The following is a 23708-nucleotide window of genomic DNA, read 5'->3' as shown; positions in this document are numbered from 1 at the left end:
TATCCAACAGGGTTACACAAAGACCATAACAATTATCCAAGGATTGTAACATCGTGCTTTGTTAATAATATAGTTACTGATCCCATAAACTTGCGTCCAGGATCTACTTGAAATAACTTAGGCCATTTTAATGGTCCACATTTATATATGCAGCCCAGGGCATTAGCTACTTCAGTTGAAACTCTTGAGGTTAATGTTTCAGCCTCTTTGTATCGACTAGCCACATCTACTGCAGTTAAAGCATATTTATGTTTTGCGTCTTACCTTATCATGAGGAAGAAACAAGAGGTCAGCCTGATGAACTTCATTAGTTGTGAAAATATCAAACTTTTTCCTTGGTATATAACGCTGGGCTAGTAAGAATATTTGCCATATTGCTTGTATTTTTAACCAATCCTAGGCAACATCTTTAGATACCTTAGCCGCTGCAGCTAGTTTTTGTACTGCCCCTATACCTTTCCAATGTCCTCGTGGGCTATAGTTATTATTAATTAATATTGATGTTTCTTTAATACATCCATTTAGATAAATGTTCACCTAAGTGTATGACAATAGACAATTACAAGCTAACAAAAGAAGAACTTGAAAAAGCTGACATTGCATTTATGCTCCGGGACAAAATTATCCAATGGCGAGAATTACCACAAGGTGTATATCTCATCATGAATGTCAAGCCATCCAAATACGGTTATCAGTTGTTTCTTTCCAATTCTGAAGAAGAGTATACAATCTGGTCTCCTAGTAAAATGAATGAAGAACTTTGTAAAAATGTTGAATATCATTATGTACAAAATGATATGGTATGGTATGGTATGAATAAAAATAACAGAGAATATTTTCATTACAGTTTGGCTTAAAGGTTTCCTTCAAAGATGATGATCGAAGGATCGTCATCACATAATTCACATAAACTGAAGACCCCAATAGAAGCATTGACAGTGTCCGGGCCTGGTCCAGGGGGAGTTGCTTCCGTACCCCCATCATCTGAACTACTATTTGTCAATTTCAGCCAATCAGTTTATTTAATAAGTTGATAATCTATTAAGAGGGTAAATGCCTGCCAGCCTGTAGTCTTTAAACAAATGTAGTTTTATACGTAGTGAGTGAGTGAGTGAGTTTGGTTTTACGCCGCTTTTAGCAATATTCCAGCAATATCACGGCGGGGGACACCAGAAATGGGCTTCACACATTGTACCCATGTCGGGATTCGAACCCGGGTCTTCGGCGTGACGAGCGAACGCTTTAACCACTAGGCTACCTGACTGCCCCTTTTATACATAGACATCATGATAGCATGTGATGCAACAGCACAGCTCACCATGTCTGAAGATCCATGTGAGCTTGTGGCATGGAGTGTACGTTGTTTGAGCCCATAAGGCATAACAATGTTTAGCGTGTTGAAACATCATGAAGATGTGTAGGACCATAATATGACTTAGCAGATATAGAGGCCATTAATTTGCTACTCTCAAAAGGTTTAAAATTGTATCAACTCATTCAAAAAACGTATTTTGCAGATTTGAGCCTAGTTGGACTAAATTTGTGGCGGGTGTGCATAAAACAGACAGGCCTTTGTTGGATGACAGTGTCCAAATTGGTTGTATTTTCCATTGATAATCATATGCCAATATGTTGCAGCGTTTCATATACCAAAACTGCATGCTAAACATTTATGAGGAATACTGTAAATCATGAAATTAATGCGTCACCAAATTATATGCAAGTGTCTATCAACGGCCTTAAATGTGTCATGAAATTTATTTGAGTAGCCCAACATCTGAACTTAAGAAATCTATCAGCTAAAGATAACACCAAGACTGTAGATGTAGAATTCCATGATAGTATGAGGTGATAACAGTTTGACAGAATGTGTTTTTCAAGATGCAGTAATATGCGTCTAGTATGCACAAATGTATGGAATTGATGCTGAGAAACAATATGATGAGTCACTTAGGAAATAGAAAAGGTCCTATAATGAAAGTAATAATCAAATCTCACAGTGCAATACACTACACCCTTTCATTACTTTTGAGGCCCCTCATATTTCCCCATTCGAAGTGAACCTGACATGACAATAAACTGTTGAGGTAAGAATGAGTCACTTTATTAATGAAAGTAAGGGACATTTTTTGCATTAATTTTTTGTTTGTATGAATATCATGATCAACAGTATTAAAGGTGAACTGTTTCAATGTGGTTATAAAGATATTACACTGAACAAATAAAACAATTAACTGTGCAAACACGATCTTGCACCTTTACTGTTCACCTTCTCAATGACTCCCCTTGATTTCATCATGTTAACAAGGACATTCCTGTGTTAGATTTCTATGGGCAGCTTCTGCAGTTTGCGGAGACGTACAAGGAAGAAGGGATGTTCCGTATATGGCTGGGTGTTGTACCGGTCATAGCTCTCTACAAGGCGGAATTGTCCGAGGTCAGTGCAGCATCATTTATTTGTTTACTTTCACTGGAGACAGAATGAGGGTATACCGGTACTATTGTTCACAGTATCTCTTTCTTCATAAGGGAGGACTAATGATGTGATCTCGGAGTCAGTGTCTACTGAAGTTGAATATTTAATAAGTTAAAATCAAGTGAAGGTTAATTCTCATCTGTGACCTGGCTGACATTGTGTCATCATATCTAACGATCATGTTCACTGCTAACATTACAAATCATCTACTCACCTATTGACTGACTCACACACCTACTCTTCTGAAGGTGAAGGTGATTGTTATTTCACTGCTGACATTACAAACCATCCACTCACCACCTATTGACTGACTCACACACCTACTCTTCTGAAGGTGAAGGTGATTGTTATTTCACTGCTGACATTACAAACCATCCACTCACCACCTATTGACTGACTCACACACCTACTCTTCTGAAGGTGAAGGTGATTGTTATTTCACTGCTGACATTACAAACCATCCACTCACCTATTGACTGACTCACACACCTACTCTTCTGGAAGTGAAGGTGATTGTTATTTCACTGCTGACATTACAAACCATCCACTCAACACCTATTGACTGACTCACACACCTACTCTTCTGGAGGTGAAGGTGATTGTTATTTCACTGCTGACATAACAAACCATCCACTCACCACCTATTGACTGACTCACACACCTACTCTTCTGGAGGTGAAGGTGATTGTTATTTCACTGCTGACATATCAAACCATCCCCTCACCACCTATTGACTGACTCACACACCTACTCTTCTGGAGGTGAAGGTGATTGTTATTTCACTGCTGACATTACAAACCATCCACTCACCACCTATTGACTGACTCACACACCTACTCTTCTGGAGGTGAAGGTGATTGTTATTTCACTGCTGACATTACAAACCATCCACTCACCACCTATTGACTGACTCACACACCTACTCTTCTGGAGGTGAAGGTGATTGTTATTTCACTGCTGACATTACAAACCATCCACTCACCACCTATTGACTGACTCACACACCTACTCTTCTGGAGGTGAAGGTGATTGTTATTTCACTGCTGACATATCAAACCATCCACTCAACACCTATTGACTGACTCACACACCTACTCTTCTGGAGGTGAAGGTGATTGTTATTTCACTGCTGACATATCAAACCATCCACTCACCACCTATTGACTGACTCACACACCTACTCTTCTGGAGGTGAAGGTGATTGTTATTTCACTGCTGACATTACAAACCATCCACTCACCTATTGACTGACTCACACACCTACTCTTCTGGAAGTGAAGGTGATTGTTATTTCACTGCTGACATATCAAACCATCCACTCACCTATTGACTGACTCACACACCTACTCTTCTGGAGGTGAAGGTGATTGTTATTTCACTGCTGACATTACAAACCATCCACTCACCTATTGACTGACTCACACACCTACTCTTCTGGAAGTGAAGGTGATTGTTATTTCACTGCTGACATATCAAACCATCCCCTCACCACCTATTGACTGACTCACACACCTACTCTTCTGGAGGTGAAGGTGATTGTTATTTCACTGCTGACATTACAAACCATCCACTCACCTATTGACTGACTCACACACCTACTCTTCTGGAAGTGAAGGTGATTGTTATTTCACTGCTGACATATCAAACCATCCACTCACCTATTGACTGACTCACACACCTACTCTCCTTGAGGTGAAGGTGATTGTTATTTCACTGCTGACATATCAAACCATCCACTCACCTATTGACTGACTCACACACCTACTCTTCTGGAGGTGAAGGTGATTGTTATTTCACTGCTGACATATCAAACCATCCACTCACCTATTGACTGACTAACCCACCTACTCTTCTGGAGGTGAAGGTGATTGTTATTTCACTGCTGACATATCAAACCATCCACTCAACACCTATTGACTGACTCACACACCTACTCTCCTGGAGGTGAAGGTGATTGTTATTTCACTGCTGACATATCAAACCATCCACTCACCTATTGACTGACTCACACACCTACTCTTCTGGAGGTGAAGGTGATTGTTATTTCACTGCTGACATATCAAACCATCCACTCACCTATTGACTGACTCACACACCTACTCTTCTGGAGGTGAAGGTGATTGTTATTTCACTGCTGACATATCAAACCATCCACTCACCACCTATTGACTGACTCACACACCTACTCTCCTGGAGGTGAAGGTGATTGTTATTTCACTGCTGACATATCAAACCATCCACTCACCTATTGACTGACTCACACACCTACTCTTCTGGAGGTGAAGGTGATTGTTATTTCACTGCTGACATTACAAACCATCCACTCACCACCTATTGACTGACTCACACCCTCTCCTTCTGATTGTTTCACTGTGTTGTAGGTGATACTCAACAGCACCAAGCACATAGACAAGGCATTCATGTATCGCTTCCTGCATCCCTGGCTGGGGACCGGACTTCTCACGAGGTGGGTTGCTCCAAGATAGGAGATAAGATCACATTAATTGAGAGTCCCTTATAACAACCTGGACGGCTGCGTTATCTGCAAGTGAACAAGGATCAATCATTTCCAACTCTGCAATAATCATTAGTAGGAAATGAAAAAAGGCAAGACTGTAGCTCTGGCAAAATGCTTTTAGATACACGTCATGCATAAACTGAAGTTGACTGAAGTTTTATCTTTATTCATACATATATAGTCAGATAGAATGCAAACATTAGTCACTTAAAGCGTAACCATAGAGTTCTAGATAATTTTTGTCATAAAACAATATATCAAGTGATTAACCACGGGTTCGGGTAGTCCTGTAGGTACACGGGTCCTACTCAGGACCCACCCGACCCGAGTACCCAAGTTACCTGTCCTAGCTCTAGAATCAACCAGTTCTACATGTTCTAAATGTTTGTAAGTACATATGAGAAGAGTGATTTTAGCATGGACTACAGCACTCCTCACCCTGGCCTTATAAGTATATAGATATAGAAACAGGCTCCGTCCGTCCACCACGTTTCGTTTCCAGAGCATAACTCTTAAACCATTCAATATTTTTTCATCAAACTTTGCAGGTCTGTCAGGTACATGCTGAACTGGTGCCTTTTGCTACTTAGAAATTTTAGAAATTTTTATTTTTTACATTTCCATGGCAACAAGATGGACTTAGGTTCTGTGAGGGTAGGGTTCGTTTCCGGAGCATAACTCATAAACCTTTCAATATTTTTTATACTCCCGACAAAATGTTCAGTGGATTCATTTCAAACTTAGTTCATATAATCTGTATCATATGGAGGGGTGCAGTCAAAAGAAAAAAAATTGTTTTTATTAATTTTCCATTTTTTTATGAATTTTTCAAACCCTAACCAGGGTTTCCCCTGACGCAGAATTCTTGCGTATATGGTTAAGCGGAAACGAAGTTGTAAGTATCGGAGGGACACATGTTTTTGCTGAAATTTAGGTAAACATTATTGAACGAAATTTTAAATAAAATTAATAAAATAGATGACAAACATAAGGTCAGATATACAGAGAACACATTTTTATTACCAGATAGTGTAACAACAGGATTAACTTTCGTAATTCAATTCGGATTTGTTATGCTATTTCGGATGACGGATCATGACAGCCTGAAATAAGACTGATGAAAAGTCTGTGCTTATTATACACGAGAGTTATTTTTTTCAGGATTTAATTGCCCATAATTAGGGGTGCGTATTATACATGAATAAATATGGTATATACGAAATGTAAAGCTTTGGGCATGTTTGTTGTTGCTAATAAACTGTATTCAACCAGAAAATATTACGAGTGTTCACAATTCTTCAGTCCAACTTCACCGTTGATAGATAATACAAGATGACAAGATAAAACATGTAAATGAGTTAGTGGTATTGAATTATAATCTGACATGAAATGTATTTTAATATCCATCCATGATTAAAAATTATGTCTAACAGTTGAGACTGATGTTATTTATTCATCCTGTATTAATGTCACTGTAAATTGTTTCATGAGCTGTGAAGTAATTAAAGATTGTGAAAAAATAAAACCAACAAACTTTGTTTTTCATTTATATATCCTTTATTTCTCTGTAGTACAATCAGCTTAGAACATTAATTAGCACTTGTTAACTTAAACTAAAGACATATTATATTTAAAAGATACTTAACTTTAAGTGTAACATTAACAGTGAACACTTTAAATTTCATTAATCATACAATAAAACATTTGACTCTCAAAAAATATTTTTGACTCCCAAAATTCATAGGCTGAGTCAGGGTGACTCTCAGATATTGGTGTCTAGGGGGAACCCTGCCTAACCCTATCCTAGTTATTTAATTTGTAACAACTGACACACTAGGCAGGTCGGGGGTATTAGTGAGCCATGCTCACTTTAGCACTTGTTCATCAAACTTTGCAGGTCTGTCAGGTACATGCTGAACTGGTGCCTTTTGCTCTTTAGAAATTTTAGAAATTTTTATTTTTTACGTTTCCATGGTAACAAGATGGACTTAGGTTCTGTGAGGGTAGGGCTCGTTTCCGGAGCATAACTCATAAACCGTTCAATATTTTTTCATCAAACTTTGCAGATCTGTCAGGTACATGCTGAACGGGTGCCTTTTGCTATTAAGAAATTCTAGAAATCTTTATTTTTTACGTTTTCATGGCAACAAGATGGACTTAGGTTCTGTTAGGGTAGGGTTCGTTTCCGGAGCATAACTCATAAACCGTTCAATATTTTTTCATCAAACCCTGCAGGTCTGTCAGGTACATGCTGAACTGGTGCCTTTTGCTATTTAGAAATTTTAGAAATTTCATTTTTTTACGTTTCCATGGCAGCAAGATGGACTTAGGTTCCAAACTCTTCTTTTTATCCCGTTGGCGGGGGATATAGAAATGGGTTCCATCTGTGTGTGTGTGCGTGCGTCCCGAAATCGTTTCCGGAGCATAACTTAGAAACGGTTAAATATTTCTCTACGAAACTTTGCATGTCTATCAGACTCATGCTGAACTGGTGCCTTTTGCTATTTAGGAATTTTATAAATTTTTATTTTTTACGTTTCCATGGCAACAAGTTGGACTTAGGTTCTATAAGGGTGCTGTTTGTTTCCGGAGCCTAACTCAAACACCGTTAAATTAAATAAGCACATACTGAACTGGTGCCAGTTGGGTCAGTTACCTGGTTTGGGACCATAACGTGTTAAAATGGTGGGGAATATAGATGACTTCATCGACTATACGCTTGTTTCATTTTTCTCAGGAAGTACATTAATGGAGCAGCAGCATTCTTAAAATTGTTAACAATATTAGTAATCATAAGTATCTTCACTTTGTGAATATATGAAGCAAAAGTAGTTTGATCATTAAGGTGGCGTTTCTATTTGTCACAGCACAGGGAAGAAATGGCATGGGCGACGCAAGATGCTCACACCGACATTTCACTTCAAGATCCTGACAGATTTTGTCTCGGTGTTCAATGAGCAGGCTCAAATACTGAAGGAGAAATTAAGGTCCAAGGTTGGAAACAAGCCATTCAACATCTTCCCAGATATCACCCTATGTGCTCTGGACATCATCTGTGGTGAGTGGACTGATGTCGTCCATGAGTGGAAACCATGGGGAGCTCCCAACTACAAGTGTACACCCAGGGTGGTGGCTGGGGAATGATTGATTCACACAGCAATATTGCGGCTAAGTCACAGTGGCTTTTTGGTAATCCAGGCTTGATCTGATAAACCAGTGGTTTAGAACAGTCCAGTTAGCCACATCATGTTAAGTGGTTAGTCATCTGAAAGTGAGTTGATACCCAGCAGCCACCTCATTCAGTGGGCCTCAGCGACCACCATGCGTGGAGTATTGGGTGCCTAATGGCACAGCCCCGACACAGCCCCGACACACCCTCCTGGGGTGTCAGATTGCTGAAACTAGCCTGAGCGCACATATCCTTGTATCAGTCCTTTCATAGTACATAGTACATTATAATACAGTAGGCTGTCTTGTATGCCCACAGTGACACAACCAATTGTAAACGTATGCATTTCCCTGCTGCTTTTTCTCTGTCAAGTTATTGTGGTTATGTTTCTATTCCAGAGACAGCAATGGGGCGAAACATTAATGCTCAGAGTAATAGTGACTCTGCATATGTCAGTGCAGTATACAAGTGAGTATATGGTGTGTATGCATGGTTCTATGTGAGGCTATTCAAGGAGGTGTATTGCACTAACCATGCTGAAAGGTTCTTATGCCACAGCCCTTTATATTCTTATTGTACCAGCATGAATTATCTTTCTCAAATAAAACACAAGGTATAAATGTATGTTACTAGGAATACACATGTGACCCAAACTAATCTCTCAGGCAAGAGCCTTCAATCTGGGATCTTAGATGCTGCTGCTCAACACATTATGTTTACCTCTGCTGCTAATGTTTGTCAGGATGAGCACTATTCTACTGAAACGCATGAGGTCTCCATGGTACTGGCCTAGTGTCCTCTTCAACACCTTTGGTTCAGGCAATGAACATGACAAGTGTCTCAGCATCCTGCACAGTTTTACTAAGAAGGTAGGCGTCAAAATCATGGCTAGGTATAGGACATTGATGACAGTGACAGGCTGTATGGGGCATTGATGACAGTGACAGGTTGGTGTAGGACATTGATGACAGTGACATGCTGTATAGGACATTGCTGAAAGTGACATGCTGTGTGGGGCATTGATGACAGTGACATGCTGTATGGGACATTGATGACAGTGACAGGCTGTATAGGACATTGATGACAGTGACAGGCTGGTGTACGACATTGATGACAGTGACATGCTGTATGGGTCATTGATGACAGTGACATGCTGTATGGGTCATTGATGAAAGTGACATGCTGTATAGGACATTGATGACAGTGACAGGCTGGTGTAGGACATTGATGACAGTGACATGCTGTATGGGTCATTGATGAAAGTGACATGCTGTATGGGGAATTGATGAAAGTGACATGCTGTATGGGTCATTGATGACAGTGACATGCTGTATGGGTCATTGATGAAAGTGACATGCTGTATAGGACATTGATGACAATGACATGCTGTATAGGACATTGATGACAATGACATGCTGTATAGGATTTTGACAGTGACAGGCTGGTGTAGGACATTGATGAAAGTGACATGCTGTATGGGTCATTGATGACAGTGACATGCTGTATGGGTCATTGATGAAAGTGACATGCTGTATAGGACATTGATGACAATGACATGCTGTATGGGACATTGATGACAGTGACAGGCTGGTATAGGTCATTGATGACAGTGACAGGCTGGTATAGGACATTGATGACAGTGACATACTGTATGGGTCATTGATGACAGTGACAGGCTGGTATAGGACATTGATTACAGTGACAGGCTGGTGTAGGACATTGCTGACAGTGACATACTGTATGGGTCATTGATGACAGTGACAGGCTGGTATAGGACATTGATGACATTGACATGCTGAATAGGGCATTGATGACAGTCACAGGCTGGTGTAGGGCATTGATGACAGTCACAGGCTGGTATAGGGCATTGATGACAGTGACAGATTGGTATAGGGCATTGATGACAGTCACAGGCTGGTGTAGGGCATTGATGACAGTCACAGGCTGGTATAGGACATTGATGACAGTGACAGATTGGTATAGGGCAATGATGACAGTCACAGGCTGGTATAGGGCATTGATGACAGTGACAGATTGGTATAGGGCAATGATGACAGTGACAGGCTGGTATAGGGCATTGATGACAGTCACAGGCTGGTGTAGGGCATTGATGACAGTGACAGGCTGGTATAGGGCATTGATGACAGTGACATGCTGTATGGGTCATTGATGAAAGTGACATGCTGTATAGGACATTGATGACAATGACATGCTGTATGGCACATTGATGACAGTGACAGGCTGGTATAGGTCATTGATGACAGTGACAGGCTGGTATAGGACATTGATGACAGTGACAGATTGGTATAGGGCAATGATGACAGTGACAGGCTGGTATAGGGCATTGATGACAGTCACAGGCTGGTGTAGGGCATTGATGACAGTGACAGGCTGGTATAGGGCATTGATGACAGTGACATGCTGTATGGGTCATTGATGAAAGTGACATGCTGTATAGGACATTGATGACAATGACATGCTGTATGGGACATTGATGACAGTGACAGGCTGGTATAGGTCATTGATGACAGTGACAGGCTGGTATAGGACATTGATGACAGTGACAGGCTGGTGTAGGGCATTGATGACAGTGACAGGCTGGTATAGGGCATTGATGACAGTGACATGCTGAATAGGGCATTGATGACAGTCACAGGCTGGTATAGGGCATTGATGACAGTCACAGGCTGGTGTAGGGCATTGATGACAGTCACAGGCTGGTGTAGGGCATTGATGACAGTCACAGGCTGGTATAGGGCATTGATGACAGTCACAGGCTGTATAGGACATTGATGATAGTGACAGTCTGTATAGGACATTGATGACAGTCACAGGCTGGAGTAGGACATTGATGACAGTGACAGACTGGTATAGAGCATTGATGACAGTGACAGACTGGTATAGGGTATTGGTGACAGTGACATGCTGTATAGGGCATTGATGACAGTGACAGGCTGGTATATAATATTGATGACAGTGACAGGCTTGTATAGGACAGGGGACACTGGTGGCCCAGTTGTCTAAGGCGCCGCGATTCGCTGTGCAGAGTTGTGTCCCTTGGGCACGCCAGAAACCTATGATGGTGGGTTCGAATCCCGGTTCGCCACGATTATGTTTCTAGTTTTGTCAGCACCATACCTGTGCTCATGGTTTTCACCAAAGTGGTAAACGTCTGAGACCTGCATCACTTCAGGCTTTCCACCCACATTAAGCTGACACGCCGCGATATAACTGGAATACTGTTAAAAGTGGCGTAAACCCAACTCACCCACTCACTCACTGGTATAGGACATTGATGACAGTGACAGGAATGTATAGGACATTGTTGAGAGTGACAGACTGGTATAGCACACTGACACTGGTTGTTATTGTGAAACGTCTTGTGTGGGGAAAAGTATAATGATGGTAGCCAGGGGGACGATACTAGTCAGAAGAGACTGGTTTAGGACAAAGAGGATAATTATGAGGGATAGACTGTTACACATTGTTTTGGATATTGATCATAATGATGGGACAGATTGGTATCACCGTCATATTTTAACATTTTCTTGGTTAAAGTTTCAATATATTTGTATATGTGATAAAAATGTTTGTCAGTATCTCTTGATGTTTTGTAGATGCTTTTACAACCCTGCAAGTTTCCAGTTTTTCTGTCACTGTGAATCTGTCTTCAGGTGATCTTGGAGAAGAAGCAGGAGTTGTCCTCCAGGAGGGAGATTGGAGCGGTCAGTCGGGAGGAGGAGGAGGAGGAGGTTGTGGGCAGGAAGAAACGCCTGGCCTTCATGGACATGCTGCTGCACATGTCTGATGATGGAGCCATTCTGTCTGATGACGACATCAGGGAAGAAGTGGACACATTTATGTTTGAGGTGAGTGGGTGTCATAGGTTTTCATAGGTCATTGATAGGCTGGTACAGGACATTAATGTCAGTGATGGGCCGGTGTAGGACATAATGTCAGTGATGGGACTGTATGGGATATTGGTGGTAGTGATGGGCTGGTGTAGGATATTGGTGGTAGTGATGGGCCAGTATAGGATATTAATTTCAGTGATGGGCCGGTATAGGACATTGGTGGTAGTGATGGGTCAGTGTAGGACATTGGTGGTAGTGATGGGCCAGTGTAGGACATTGGTGGTAGTGATGGGTCGTTATAGGACATTGGTGGTAGTGATGGGCCGGTGTAGGACATTGGTGGTAGTGATGGGTCGTTATAGGACATTGGTGGTAGTGATGGTCTGGTGTAGGACATTGGTTGTAGTGATTGGCCGGTGTAGGACATTGGTGGTAGTGATGGGCCGGTATAGGACATTGGTGGTAGTGATGGGCCGGTGTAGGACATTGGTGGTAGTGATGGGCCGGTATAGGACAATGGTGGAAGTGATGGGCCGGTATAGGACAATGGTGGTAGTGATGGGCCGGTGTAGGACATTGGTGGTAGTGATGGGCCGGTGTAGGACAATGGTGGTAGTGATGGGCCGGTGTAGGACAATGGTGGTAGTGATGGGCTGGTGTAGGACATTGGTGGTAGTGATGGGCCGGTATAGGACATTGGTGGTAGTGATGGGCCGGTATAGGACAATGGTGGTAGTGATGGGCCGGTATAGGACAATGGTGGTAGTGATGGGCTGGTGTAGGACATTGGTGGTAGTGATGGGCCGGTATAGGACATTGGTGGAAGTGATGGGCCGGTATAGGACAATGGTGGTAGTGATGGGCCGGTATAGGACAATGGTGGTAGTGATGGGCCGGTATAGGACAATGGTGGTAGTGATGGGCCGGTATAGGACAATGGTGGTAGTGATGGGCTGGTGTAGGACATTGGTGGTAGTGATGGGCCGGTATAGGACAATGGTGGAAGTGATGGGCCGGTATAGGACAATGGTGGTAGTGATGGGCCAGTGTAGGACATTGGTGGTAGTGATGGGCTGGTGTAGGACATTAATGTTAGTGATGGGCCGGTGTAGGACATAATGTCAGTGATGGGACTGTATAGGACATTGGTGGTAGTGATGGGCCGGTGTAGGACATTGGTGGTAGTGATGGGCCGGTATAGGACATTGGAGGTAGTGATGGGCTGGTATAGGACATTGGTGGTAGTGATGGGACTGCATAGGACATTGGTGGTAGTGATGGGCCGGTATAGGACATTAGTGGTAGTGATGGGACTGTATAGGACATTGGTGGTAGTGATGGGCCGGTATAGGGCAATGGTGGTAGTAATGGGCCGGTGTAGGACATTGGTGGTAGTGACGGGCCGATACAGGACATTGGTGGTAGTGATGGGCTGGTATAGGACAATGGTGGTAGTGATGGGCCGGTATAGGACATTGGTGGTAGTGATGGGCTGGTGTAGGACATTGGTGGTAGTGATGGGCCGGTATAGGACAATGGTGGAAGTGATGGGCCGGTATAGGACAATGGTGGTAGTGATGGGCCAGTGTAGGACATTGGTGGTAGTGATGGGCTGGTGTAGGACATTAATGTTAGTGATGGGCCGGTGTAGGACATAATGTCAGTGATGGGACTGTATAGGACATTGGTGGTAGTGATGGGCCGGTGTAGGACATTGGTGGTAGTGATGTGCCGGTATAGGACATTGGAGGTAGTGATGGGCTGGTATAGGACATTGGTGGTAGTGATGGGACTGCATAGGACATTGGTGGTAGTGATGGGCCGGTATAGGACATTAGTGGTAGTGATGGGACTGTATAGGACATTGGAAGTAGTGATGGGCCGGTATAGGGCAATGGTGGTAGTAATGGGCCGGTGTAGGACATTGGTGGTAGTGACGGGCCGATATAGGACATTGGTGGTAGTGATGGGCTGGTATAGGACAATGGTGGTAGTGATGGGCCGGTATAGGACAATGGTGGTAGTGATGGGCCGGTGTAGGACATTGGTGGTAGTGATCGGCTGGTATAGGACATTGGAGGTAGTGATGGGCTGGTGTAGGACATTGGTGGTAGTGATGGGCCGGTATAGGACATTGGTGGTAGTGATGGGCCGGTGTAGGACAATGGTGGTAGTGATGGGCCGGTGTAGGACATTGGTGGTAGTGATGGGCCGGTGTAGGACATTGGTGGTAGTGATGGGCTGGTGTAGGACATTGGTGGTAGTGATGGGCCGGTATAGGACATTGGTGGTAGTGATGGGACTGTATAGGACATTGGAGGTAGTGATGGGACTGCAAAAGGAAATGGGTGGTAGTGATGGGCTGGTATAGGACATTGGTGGTAGTGATGGGACTGTATAGGACATTGGTGGTAGTGATGGGCCGGTATAGGACATTGGTGGTAGTGATGGGCCGGTGTAGGACATTGGTGGTAGTGATGGGCTGGTGTAGGACAATGGTGGTAGTGATGGGCCGGTATAGGACATTGGTGGTAGTGATGGGCTGGTGATGACAAATGGGGGACATAAGCAGGTGTCTGATGATGACAAATGGGGGACATGAGCAGATGTCTGATGATGACAGATGGGGGGGACAGGAGCAGGTGTCTGATGATGACAGATGGGGGACATGAGCAGATGTCTGGTGATGACAGATGGGGGGGGGGGACATGAGCATGTGTCTGATGATGTTATTATGACAGATGGGGGGACATTAGCAGGTGTCTGATGATGACAGATGGGGGTGATATGAGCTGCTGTCTGATGATGACAGATGGGGGGGGGGGGGGGGACATGAGCAGGCATCTGATGATGACAGAGAATGAACTAATTATAGATGAATATTTTGTACAATTATGTATGTAGCAAGAGCATGTATGTTGATTCTTCAGGGTCATGATACAACTGCTGCAGCCATGAACTGGGCAGTGTTCCTCATCAGTTCCAACACGAAGATACAGCAGAAACTACATGAGGAATTAGACTCAGTGTTTGGTAAGAATTGCAATGCTTTGCAGCTGAGTTGGGAGGATATACTACAGTTGAAACCTGATCATTAACTACTGGTTTATTAGTTCACTTGGAATTGCCACCTCCAAGAAGAAGATGAAGGTGAGTTTACTTCATGGCAGGAAGTCTGTCATGTCAGCCAGACGTTCGGGATGAGCCTGACATGACATTAACATACGACATTACACGAAAGATACATTAACACTGGGATTCAGTTTTTCTCATGACTATATTAAATTCTTTTGTTTTTGAAAAGTTGTAAAAATTTAAACCACATGGCCACGAGAACTTAACTGTAAGGCTGTAGGACCTTATGATTGGTTTAATTTTGAATTATTTAATATGTTTGGCTGAGAAGTTATGACGGCACTGCTTTTTATTCATTCACAATTCTACGACCAGCTTCATGTAAAATGCCTATGGCATGGTTTATCATAGTGACACCAAACAAACCCGTTTTCAGATTGATCATGTATTTATTCTTGAGCTTACATAAGATAATCACTAACATTGCTTTTGTATTCATCTATTTTCATGTTTCTGCTCATATCAATACTGAAACATAGATCTAGCCATGAAATGGAAACAAGCAATCCAAGATGACTTGGCTCTTATCCGTCAAAATTTAAACATGTCTGTCAAATTAGACAATGGTTTATCAGACAGTGCAATTGATTTTCTCTTTTCACCCATAAAGTTCACACTTGGCATCCTTTACCTGCCTGTGAAATAGGAATCTGTAGAAATAGCTGTTCTGTTACACCACAGGTGACAGTGAGGAGCCTGCCACGATGGAGAATCTGAAGGATCTCAAGTACCTGGAGTCTTGCATCAAGGTGAGGAGGAAACATAGACTATGTGCTTATGTGTATTTTATTGCCATTTTAAGTAAATAACAAAAATCCTTAAATATTCTGTGTCTTGAACACACGAACCCGGGAGTGAAATGCTACAATACTTCAAAACAGCACGATCCAATATAGAGTGCAGTTACTTCCCTTTGATGCTCACTTCTTTACTGCACATCTCGTTATGGTCATGGCGGCAATAGGAGTTTGTGTGCTTGTTTTGCCGTTTGCAAATTTGGTCAATGAAAACATAAAATTTACGATAAAACATCACTAAACATGATGAGTTACAAATTCCATGGTCTTTGTGTACTGTATGCCGGATAATGTTTCAAAAGCGGAGATTAAGATTACATGTGTATTTGTCTTGTAAAATAAGCTTGAAATACCAATCAGCTCTTGACACATTTTCCCCTGATCTATGTTTGATTTAGTTTGAAAATACTTACTGTATTGGGCATTATCATTAATGAATAGAAATTTCCTAGGAAATGATAGGAAGACCAAAGACTTTGTATCTCTAATGCCTAATGTTCATTTCTAGGCGAGTTCATAGTGAGTTGATGTGATCAGGGGATTTGCCCATCAGATCATACACGATTTTGTTGAAATTAATCTAAACAAAATTGAATGAAATTTTGGAAAAAAGTATATGGATTACTGACCAATGTCTAGATACACAATGAACGCTTTTATAGCCAGATGTGTAATAATAGGAGTAACTTGCCAAGTTGTCTTACCACATTATCTGGTCGTTTTCACACTATAATGTCTTCAGTTATGTTGTTTACAAGAAGACAAGATAGTGATTTTCATCTGTGTTATATTTGAAAAGGATTAGTTTACCTTAGAATTTGTTGCTAGGTGAAACAAGATTACATCACCTCCTTCAGTGCTGATTTACGAGATCCACTGAGGACGGTAGATGCTCCCAGTGTGATTCTCTCTCCAAGTTTCTTCAGGATTGCTGATCTTGGGAGAAATGGGCCAGCTTGAGCTTGGAAGACAGTGCTTGGAGCTGTTGCCCACAATGTCCTACTGTACTTGAAAGGGATTAATACAGTGGACACAATGCTCACCAACACGGAGCACGAAGAAGTGGACTATTACTGCCACAGTTACCAGCAGAGATAGCATGATTACGTCAGTCTTTGGTCCTCTGTCTGTTCAGCTAGTGACACGGTAAGGTGGAGGACAGGAGGACAGCGGGATGGATGGCTTTGCCCACAGGATTGCCAACTGTCAACAATTCGGATTGATACTCAGGGATGGATCCTATGTGTTACCCAGTGGATTAGGGGATGGTCATACTTACTAAGGCTTAAATCCAGACCAGAAATTTAGATGCCTCGTCTCTTCTGGAATTATCAGATTCACTTTTATCATTTGACTACAAACCAGGACACTTGTTTTCGGAGTTGATTGAGGAATTCTATTATCTTATGTCAGACCTCAAGCCACCTGTGGAGGAGGTTGTTGTTTGGAAGAAGTTGGAGTATATGGGGTGCCATTAGCCCACCACCTCCAGATGGAAGCACTTCACTCTCCTGTGGCTGAGTGATGGTTATCAACCAGGTTAATGATTGCATCGGGAAATTGAGAAGTGACTAGAAGCTACCATTTCCTCATTGTAATGCTGAATGTACCACAATCGTGACTGATCTTTACCTGATCCTTCCAATTTGGACTTCTACAAACTGATCAAGTCTCATGACATGGGCTTGCCGATACGCTTGTCTGACCTCAACCAACCACTGGAGGATTCTGACTCTGGGATACCAGGAGATACGCCAGTTTATATCTGTAAAGACCAGGTCGGGCTGATATCCAGACCTCATTGTTGCAGAGACAAGTTTGAACTATGTCAGGTTCAGAGCAAACCAGGAGGAAGGTCGTGAGCCAACCTATCACAGCGCTGCATTTGTTTATTGACAGACCCAACAAGGTACTGGAGAAGTGCATCGGGATGCACAGATTGGTTTTGACACTCCACCTAGTAGGTCAAGACACATTGTCTGGAATCATCCAGGGATAATCTTTTTCATGACTCCTCCAGAAAGGAGTTTGTACCATTGGGAAAAGAATACTGTCAGACCAACAGAGGTGGCTACGGGAAAGACAAACTTCAGCAGTCACAAATCCACATGGATTCTTAGTATAATAGACAAGTGTGCCATACGGTAACTGGAGGATCCCAGCCAAGGCTTCTATTCTCCAGTCTTCCTTGCACCCAAGAAGAACACCACAGATATTTGCATTATCATAGATCTGAAAGTTTTAAACAAGGAATATTTGTTATGACCACCGAAATACCAGATAGAATCAGTATGTAAATTTTGCCCTTTACTCAGGACTGGGGATTTGATGATCAGCCTCCAGGAGGCAACCTGCATATGCCTTTGCATCAGTTTTCAACTACTGTGTCTCCATGGATATATCAACGAGTTCCTGTCAGCCAATCAGGAAATCAGGGCTTTGTGTACTAGTCTTGCTTCTTGCAAATCAGTACTTGTGTAATAGGTGGTCTACAATTGTCAATGGCATGACAAGAACATTTTCCTCCATGTCCTTCCTGAAACTTACAGGTGATATACAGCCTCAGTCAGGTAGTTTCCTCAACCTTGCCTTCGTACCCCCTTGCAGCAAGAGCCGGGGAAACAAATTGTCAACTACATGCAGGACAGGTCATAGGTTAACGCAAGTGATCCTGGTCACAATTTGCGGGAATGATATCAAGGCCTCTGGAAGTGCTGTCATCAGATCCGGAAGTGAGGTCATACTGTGTAGGTTGCTTAGGGTCAATTGATGACATCACAATTGGGAAATAGGATGCAAATATAATGTCATTTAGCAATATTTAGTGAAATGTTACTTTTGTCCCACCTGATAAATCTACCTTAACTTATGATATTAAACTTAATTCCATGCTTATCAAAGTATCCTATGTACATCATGTATTCGCTTATATCCACATGTACACATAGGCAGACACTCATCCATTCATACACACACCCACATTCAACTTTACATAGTCACACTAAGTTAATAATATTTATACACTCTGTGACACTGAAATGATTTAACCCCCTTCACTTTATGATATGCAACAACCACTACAATAACATGTGGCCTTGTTGCCAAACACATTATGTCATTTCAAAAACACTCACTTCGCCATCTTGTAACTGCTACAGTACGTGATTATGCTTACATAACAATGACCCAAACTCCCTTCCTTCGCTCTTGTTGCACCTTCATGTACAATGCAGCTAAAACGTAAAACATTATGAATGTTGCTATTGTTGTCGCTGATTAGTGTCTGATAATAAATCCCGTTAAGTGTGGCAAGGTTTTGACAGGCGCTGGACCAATAAGGTTTCGCTCGTATGCTCGGTTGCCTGCTTGTACAGTGGGAGCCCATTCCAGCCCTCCTGCTTCCGTGGCTGGACACAAGTGCATATAGCTCATCTGTTGTACAGTAGAGAGCACATGGTTTTTCGCTGCTGCTGTTGGGAGTTATGTCCCTTTGCTCAGTCTAGCACCCCTCCCCGCTTTCCACATGTGGCCTTTTTGTATCCAACCATTCTCTTCTGTTATTATTTTGATCCCAAGTACATAACAGGTCGGCCGATAATGGTAGTTGTATGGAAGTTTAACACATATTTGCTTGTGTCCTTTGAAAACAGGCCCTATGAGGTATGTACACCTAATATTGATCAAACAACTAGTAGGGTTTTGTTTGGAACAATAAGTACCCCATAAATTCTGGATTTGAAGGAAAAAGGACAAAGTTGGTAAAATTCCTTTTAAATTCAGTAGATTGTCAACTCTCCAGAGTATTACTAGATGTCACAAACCACTGATCCTTTGGATATATGCTGGCACAGATGTAATAGAAGTTCGCTAATCATAAAACTTATCAAACAATATAATTATTAATAATTAAAAAATACTACCTCAATCATATCAGGGTTAATCCCACCCACCTCCCCAATTATAATCATCTCGGCTACTGATGATGGAATTAAGTGAGGACAAGTTGGCAGGCATGAGCAAGAGGGGAGATACTATTAATATCTCAAAAAGTTATGAATAGTTGACAGTGAAGAAGACTTCTATTAAAAACTCTGAATATTTGATTGGTGTGATGATAGCCAAATGCAGGATTTTAGGCTCTGATGTCATAGAAGTAATATTATTTGAATTATTAACAATGATAACTATTATTTGATGTTTTATTTCAGGAAGCTCTGAGACTCTACCCATCTGTGCCATCCTTTGCTCGCACTCTTACTGATGATGCTGATATAGGTATGAGAATGATACGTACTTGTTGCCTAGTTTGTAGCATAGGTATTTTGCAAAATGTTTCAGTAAGTTAGGAAAATAGGGAAGATATTTCTTAAAAATATTGACATTACTCTTTTGCATTTTGTGTTGATTTAGAAACACAGTGAACACCAAAGATGTAATGATGTCTGTGGTAGTGTTGACGTAATAATGACAATAGAAGCTGATGAGGCACAACATACATACTGTCAAGTCCTACTTCAGGGGGCCTTGTCATCCCTAAACATACTTCTGTGGTGCTGTTGACCTCTGCCCTCCACCGTGACCCCCTGTACTTCCCTGACCCTGAGGTCTTCAACCCTGACAGGTTCCTCCCCGAGAATATCAAGAATCGCCACCCCTACTCGTATGTGCCCTTCTCCGCTGGGATGAGGAATTGCATTGGTAAGTGTCAACGTCAAGTTGAGATAAGCTGTCCTGCAGGCAATGTTTGTGTTGACTGTGCACATTTGTGAGCATTTCCTATGTATATGTACAGGTGATGCAGATGTCCGGAGAGATTCATTTAAGTTCATGCCAGTCATTTCAAAATACAAAGAGATGTTCAAACTCTGAATATCATAAGAAACTTGAAGCATTAGGCTAAGAAAGGTGAAACTTTAAGAAGACTTGTAGGACAATAATGTGATTTGTATTTGTTCATTACAAGGAAGTTAAAGGATTATTAAAAAGGACCCTAATTGAGCATTTTTCTTACATACTGCCATTCAAACATGAAATTATATCAAATCTGCTTCATTGATTTTTTAAAACTATTCGTTATAATTATAATTATGCTCCCAAACCTAGAACTCTTTGGCCCCGCCCACTCGTATGCATATTTTTCATTTAAGAGGTCAGCCTTCTGTGGCTGTGATGTCATATCAGACATGCTATCTGCTATGTGTTGATCATTCGTGTTTACGCGAGGCTATTGACTGGAAAGTGACGCAAAATGAATTTTGAATTGAGTTGCAGCGACAATATGCTGTATTGTCTTGCAATCGGTACACTTCCAGTGCTATGAAGAGTTCTGGTCTTCATTTCCTGGATTTCCCCGCGATCTGCCCAAAAGAGAGCTATGGCTGGTGTATTGTCGACGTGCTGATGTCAAAGTAAAAAACATAAGCAAATACAACACGTTTTGTACATTACATTTCACAAAGAAGAATTATGAAAGGGGTCCAGAGTTCATGGCACAGTATGGCTACACAAAATCTAAACCCAAGCTTTTTAAGCTATCGACGGCAAGATCAAGACTATGGTCACTAACAATGCCAGGTTCACCGAGAGGGGGTCTTTTCAGAAGCCACGATGGAGAACAAATAGAAGTGAGTGAAGTAGATTTGAACTTGATTGACAATATCAATTTGTATGATATTACCTGTTCGCTTGTATCTTTCACAGTTTTCATTTACCATAGATTAATTTCACTGTATTTTGTTTTTATGTCACGGTTTTCAGGCATGTTGTAGGTTTTGGCAGTAGGCTTGTCATTCATTAGAGACTGGGCATTCGTACTACATGCACTAGTCGCAAGGCTACTTGGTTTTTAAAAAGAATTGTCATAATTGTTATGATTTGTATAATTTATGTAAAATCATAAACTCAAAATTAATTATTTTCCGGTTTTAGGATCTGAAAAAAGCCCATGATAGTTTCAAAGCAGCACAAGATTGTGGACAGTCCCATCCCAATATTCAGCAGGACATGTCAACATCACACGTCACTATCACTTGCTAGTGGAAAACACCATTTTGAGTGTCAGATGTCATGTAAGTAATTTATTCTAATATTCCATATATTGGTATATACATGGTAAGTATCAGGCTTCTTGTTGTTCCAATAAGCCAGTTTGAATTCACATTGTGGTCATGTTTTTTGTATCATGTGTTTTGTATTCTTTGTGTTGCTTGGTACATCTTATACTTTGTTGTACCTGTGCTTCCCCATGGTTATTAAAGTGTTTTATTCACCTTTTTCTGCATAATCTTATCCCTTAACCTCCGTGTTCAGGGATTTAGAATATTACTTACACACACAATCATGGTAGGAACGCATTGTGATTACACCTTCTGCTTCATTGCAGATTTATGTCCTGTGGTTCTCCGTGCCCCACCCTTTGAGGCTGGACTGCTCTGATATTATATTATGTTCGATAGCTACAAATGTAGCTTTTGCATACCTATTCTCCCACAGCCTTCTCAAGTACCTGAGGGTCTCTCAGAAACACAGTTCTCAGCAAGCTTGTAGACATTCTAATATGAAGATGTCTTACTCTTCTGCGACCACAACATCTCCAGTAGCCACGGCTACTCCATCTTCTTAGGGCTGGAAGCCCCTACCAGCGTCTAGCCCTCTAAGAAGGTCTTCCCTGCGTCTCTTCTATCAACATTGATATCTACCCCAATCATCGTTGAACAGACTGACGACTACGCCTATCAACACGTCGATGTCCACCCAGGCGCTGGCGTTATCCTTGGCACTACCCTTGGGGCTAAAGACTCAGAGATCGGCTTTCCCGCAAGCATACCACCTGTCATCAGCACCGGTGCCAGGGCTTCTGAGAAGCTTCATGATGGCGCCTCAGGGATTTGGACCTTTGCACCTGAGCAGCTACACTTATGTGTTTGTTTGTTGTTTAAAATAGGAAACAAATTAAAGATTCTTCTAACTCTGAAAAATGATGGAAACATCAACTTGGTATGACAAGGAACACAAGGAGATTCAAATTAGTTAATGCCAGTCATTACAAAATACAAACAGAATTTCAAACTTTGAATATCATAAGAAATTCCTGAGCCGCTTAACAGAGTCGCTAGCACAACTGGGATTCAGACCTTTGCACCTGAACAGCTACATGACACTGGGATTCTATGAATACCCCTGCACTGGTGACACCCTTTCACCAACGACTCATAGATCGACTTTCCTGCATGCATACCACCTGTCATCAGCGCCAGGGCTTCTGAGCAGCTTCATGATGGCGCCTCCGGGATTTGGACCTTCGCTCCAGAACAGCTACAAAGCCGCAGTCGTCTCTCTTCATGCCTCTGGAATTCTATGACCACCCATGCACTGGTGCCAACCATGGATCAGCTTTCATGCAAGCATATCACGTGTCATCAGCGCTCATGCCAGCGCTTACGAGCAGTTTCACGGTTGTGCCTCTGGGATTCAGACCTTCGCTCCTGAGCAGTTACACGCCGCTGACGTCGCTCTCTGCACCTCCGGGATTCTATGAACAACCTTGGCACCAACAACCTGGCCTTCCTGCAAGCGATCCAGCCTTCATCAGGGCCAGCACTATCTCTTTTGTCTCAGGGATGTGGACCCGTCCTTCCAGTTGGTGTCTAAACAGCTCATCCAGGCTCCCCTATGTGGATCCCTCCTTGTTGCAGATGATACAGTCCATGTTCCAGCAGACCTCGGCACAGGTGTCAATCAATGACACTATTGGTCCAAG

The 23708-nt window shown here is 42.2% G+C and overlaps 1 protein-coding gene and 1 pseudogene across 1 annotated transcript in view; one reads left to right on the top strand and one right to left on the bottom strand.

Moving 5' to 3' along the window:
* LOC139468127 (cytochrome P450 4V2-like) overlaps nt 1-23708 on the top strand; it is a 58682-nt gene that overhangs the window by 19718 nt on the left and 15256 nt on the right. Inside the window, exons 2-11 of the mRNA XM_071249885.1 lie at nt 2325-2437; nt 4858-4943; nt 7862-8052; nt 8562-8631; nt 8906-9032; nt 11838-12032; nt 14948-15050; nt 15834-15901; nt 20158-20224; nt 20468-20647. Of these exons, the coding sequence (XP_071105986.1) occupies nt 2325-2437; nt 4858-4943; nt 7862-8052; nt 8562-8631; nt 8906-9032; nt 11838-12032; nt 14948-15050; nt 15834-15901; nt 20158-20224; nt 20468-20647 (1200 nt within the window). The remainder of the gene's footprint in view (nt 1-2324; nt 2438-4857; nt 4944-7861; nt 8053-8561; nt 8632-8905; nt 9033-11837; nt 12033-14947; nt 15051-15833; nt 15902-20157; nt 20225-20467; nt 20648-23708) is intronic.
* On the bottom strand, nt 10161-10583 carry LOC139468952 (uncharacterized protein DDB_G0286393-like; annotated as a pseudogene).

Source organism: Haliotis cracherodii, unplaced genomic scaffold (genome assembly GCF_022045235.1).
Source record: "Haliotis cracherodii isolate W230 unplaced genomic scaffold, xgHalCrac1.p SCAF_2, whole genome shotgun sequence".
Lineage (NCBI taxonomy): Eukaryota > Metazoa > Mollusca > Gastropoda > Lepetellida > Haliotidae > Haliotis > Haliotis cracherodii.
The sequence above is the reverse complement of the archived record's forward strand: the minus strand, read 5'-3'. Positions and strand labels throughout refer to the sequence as shown.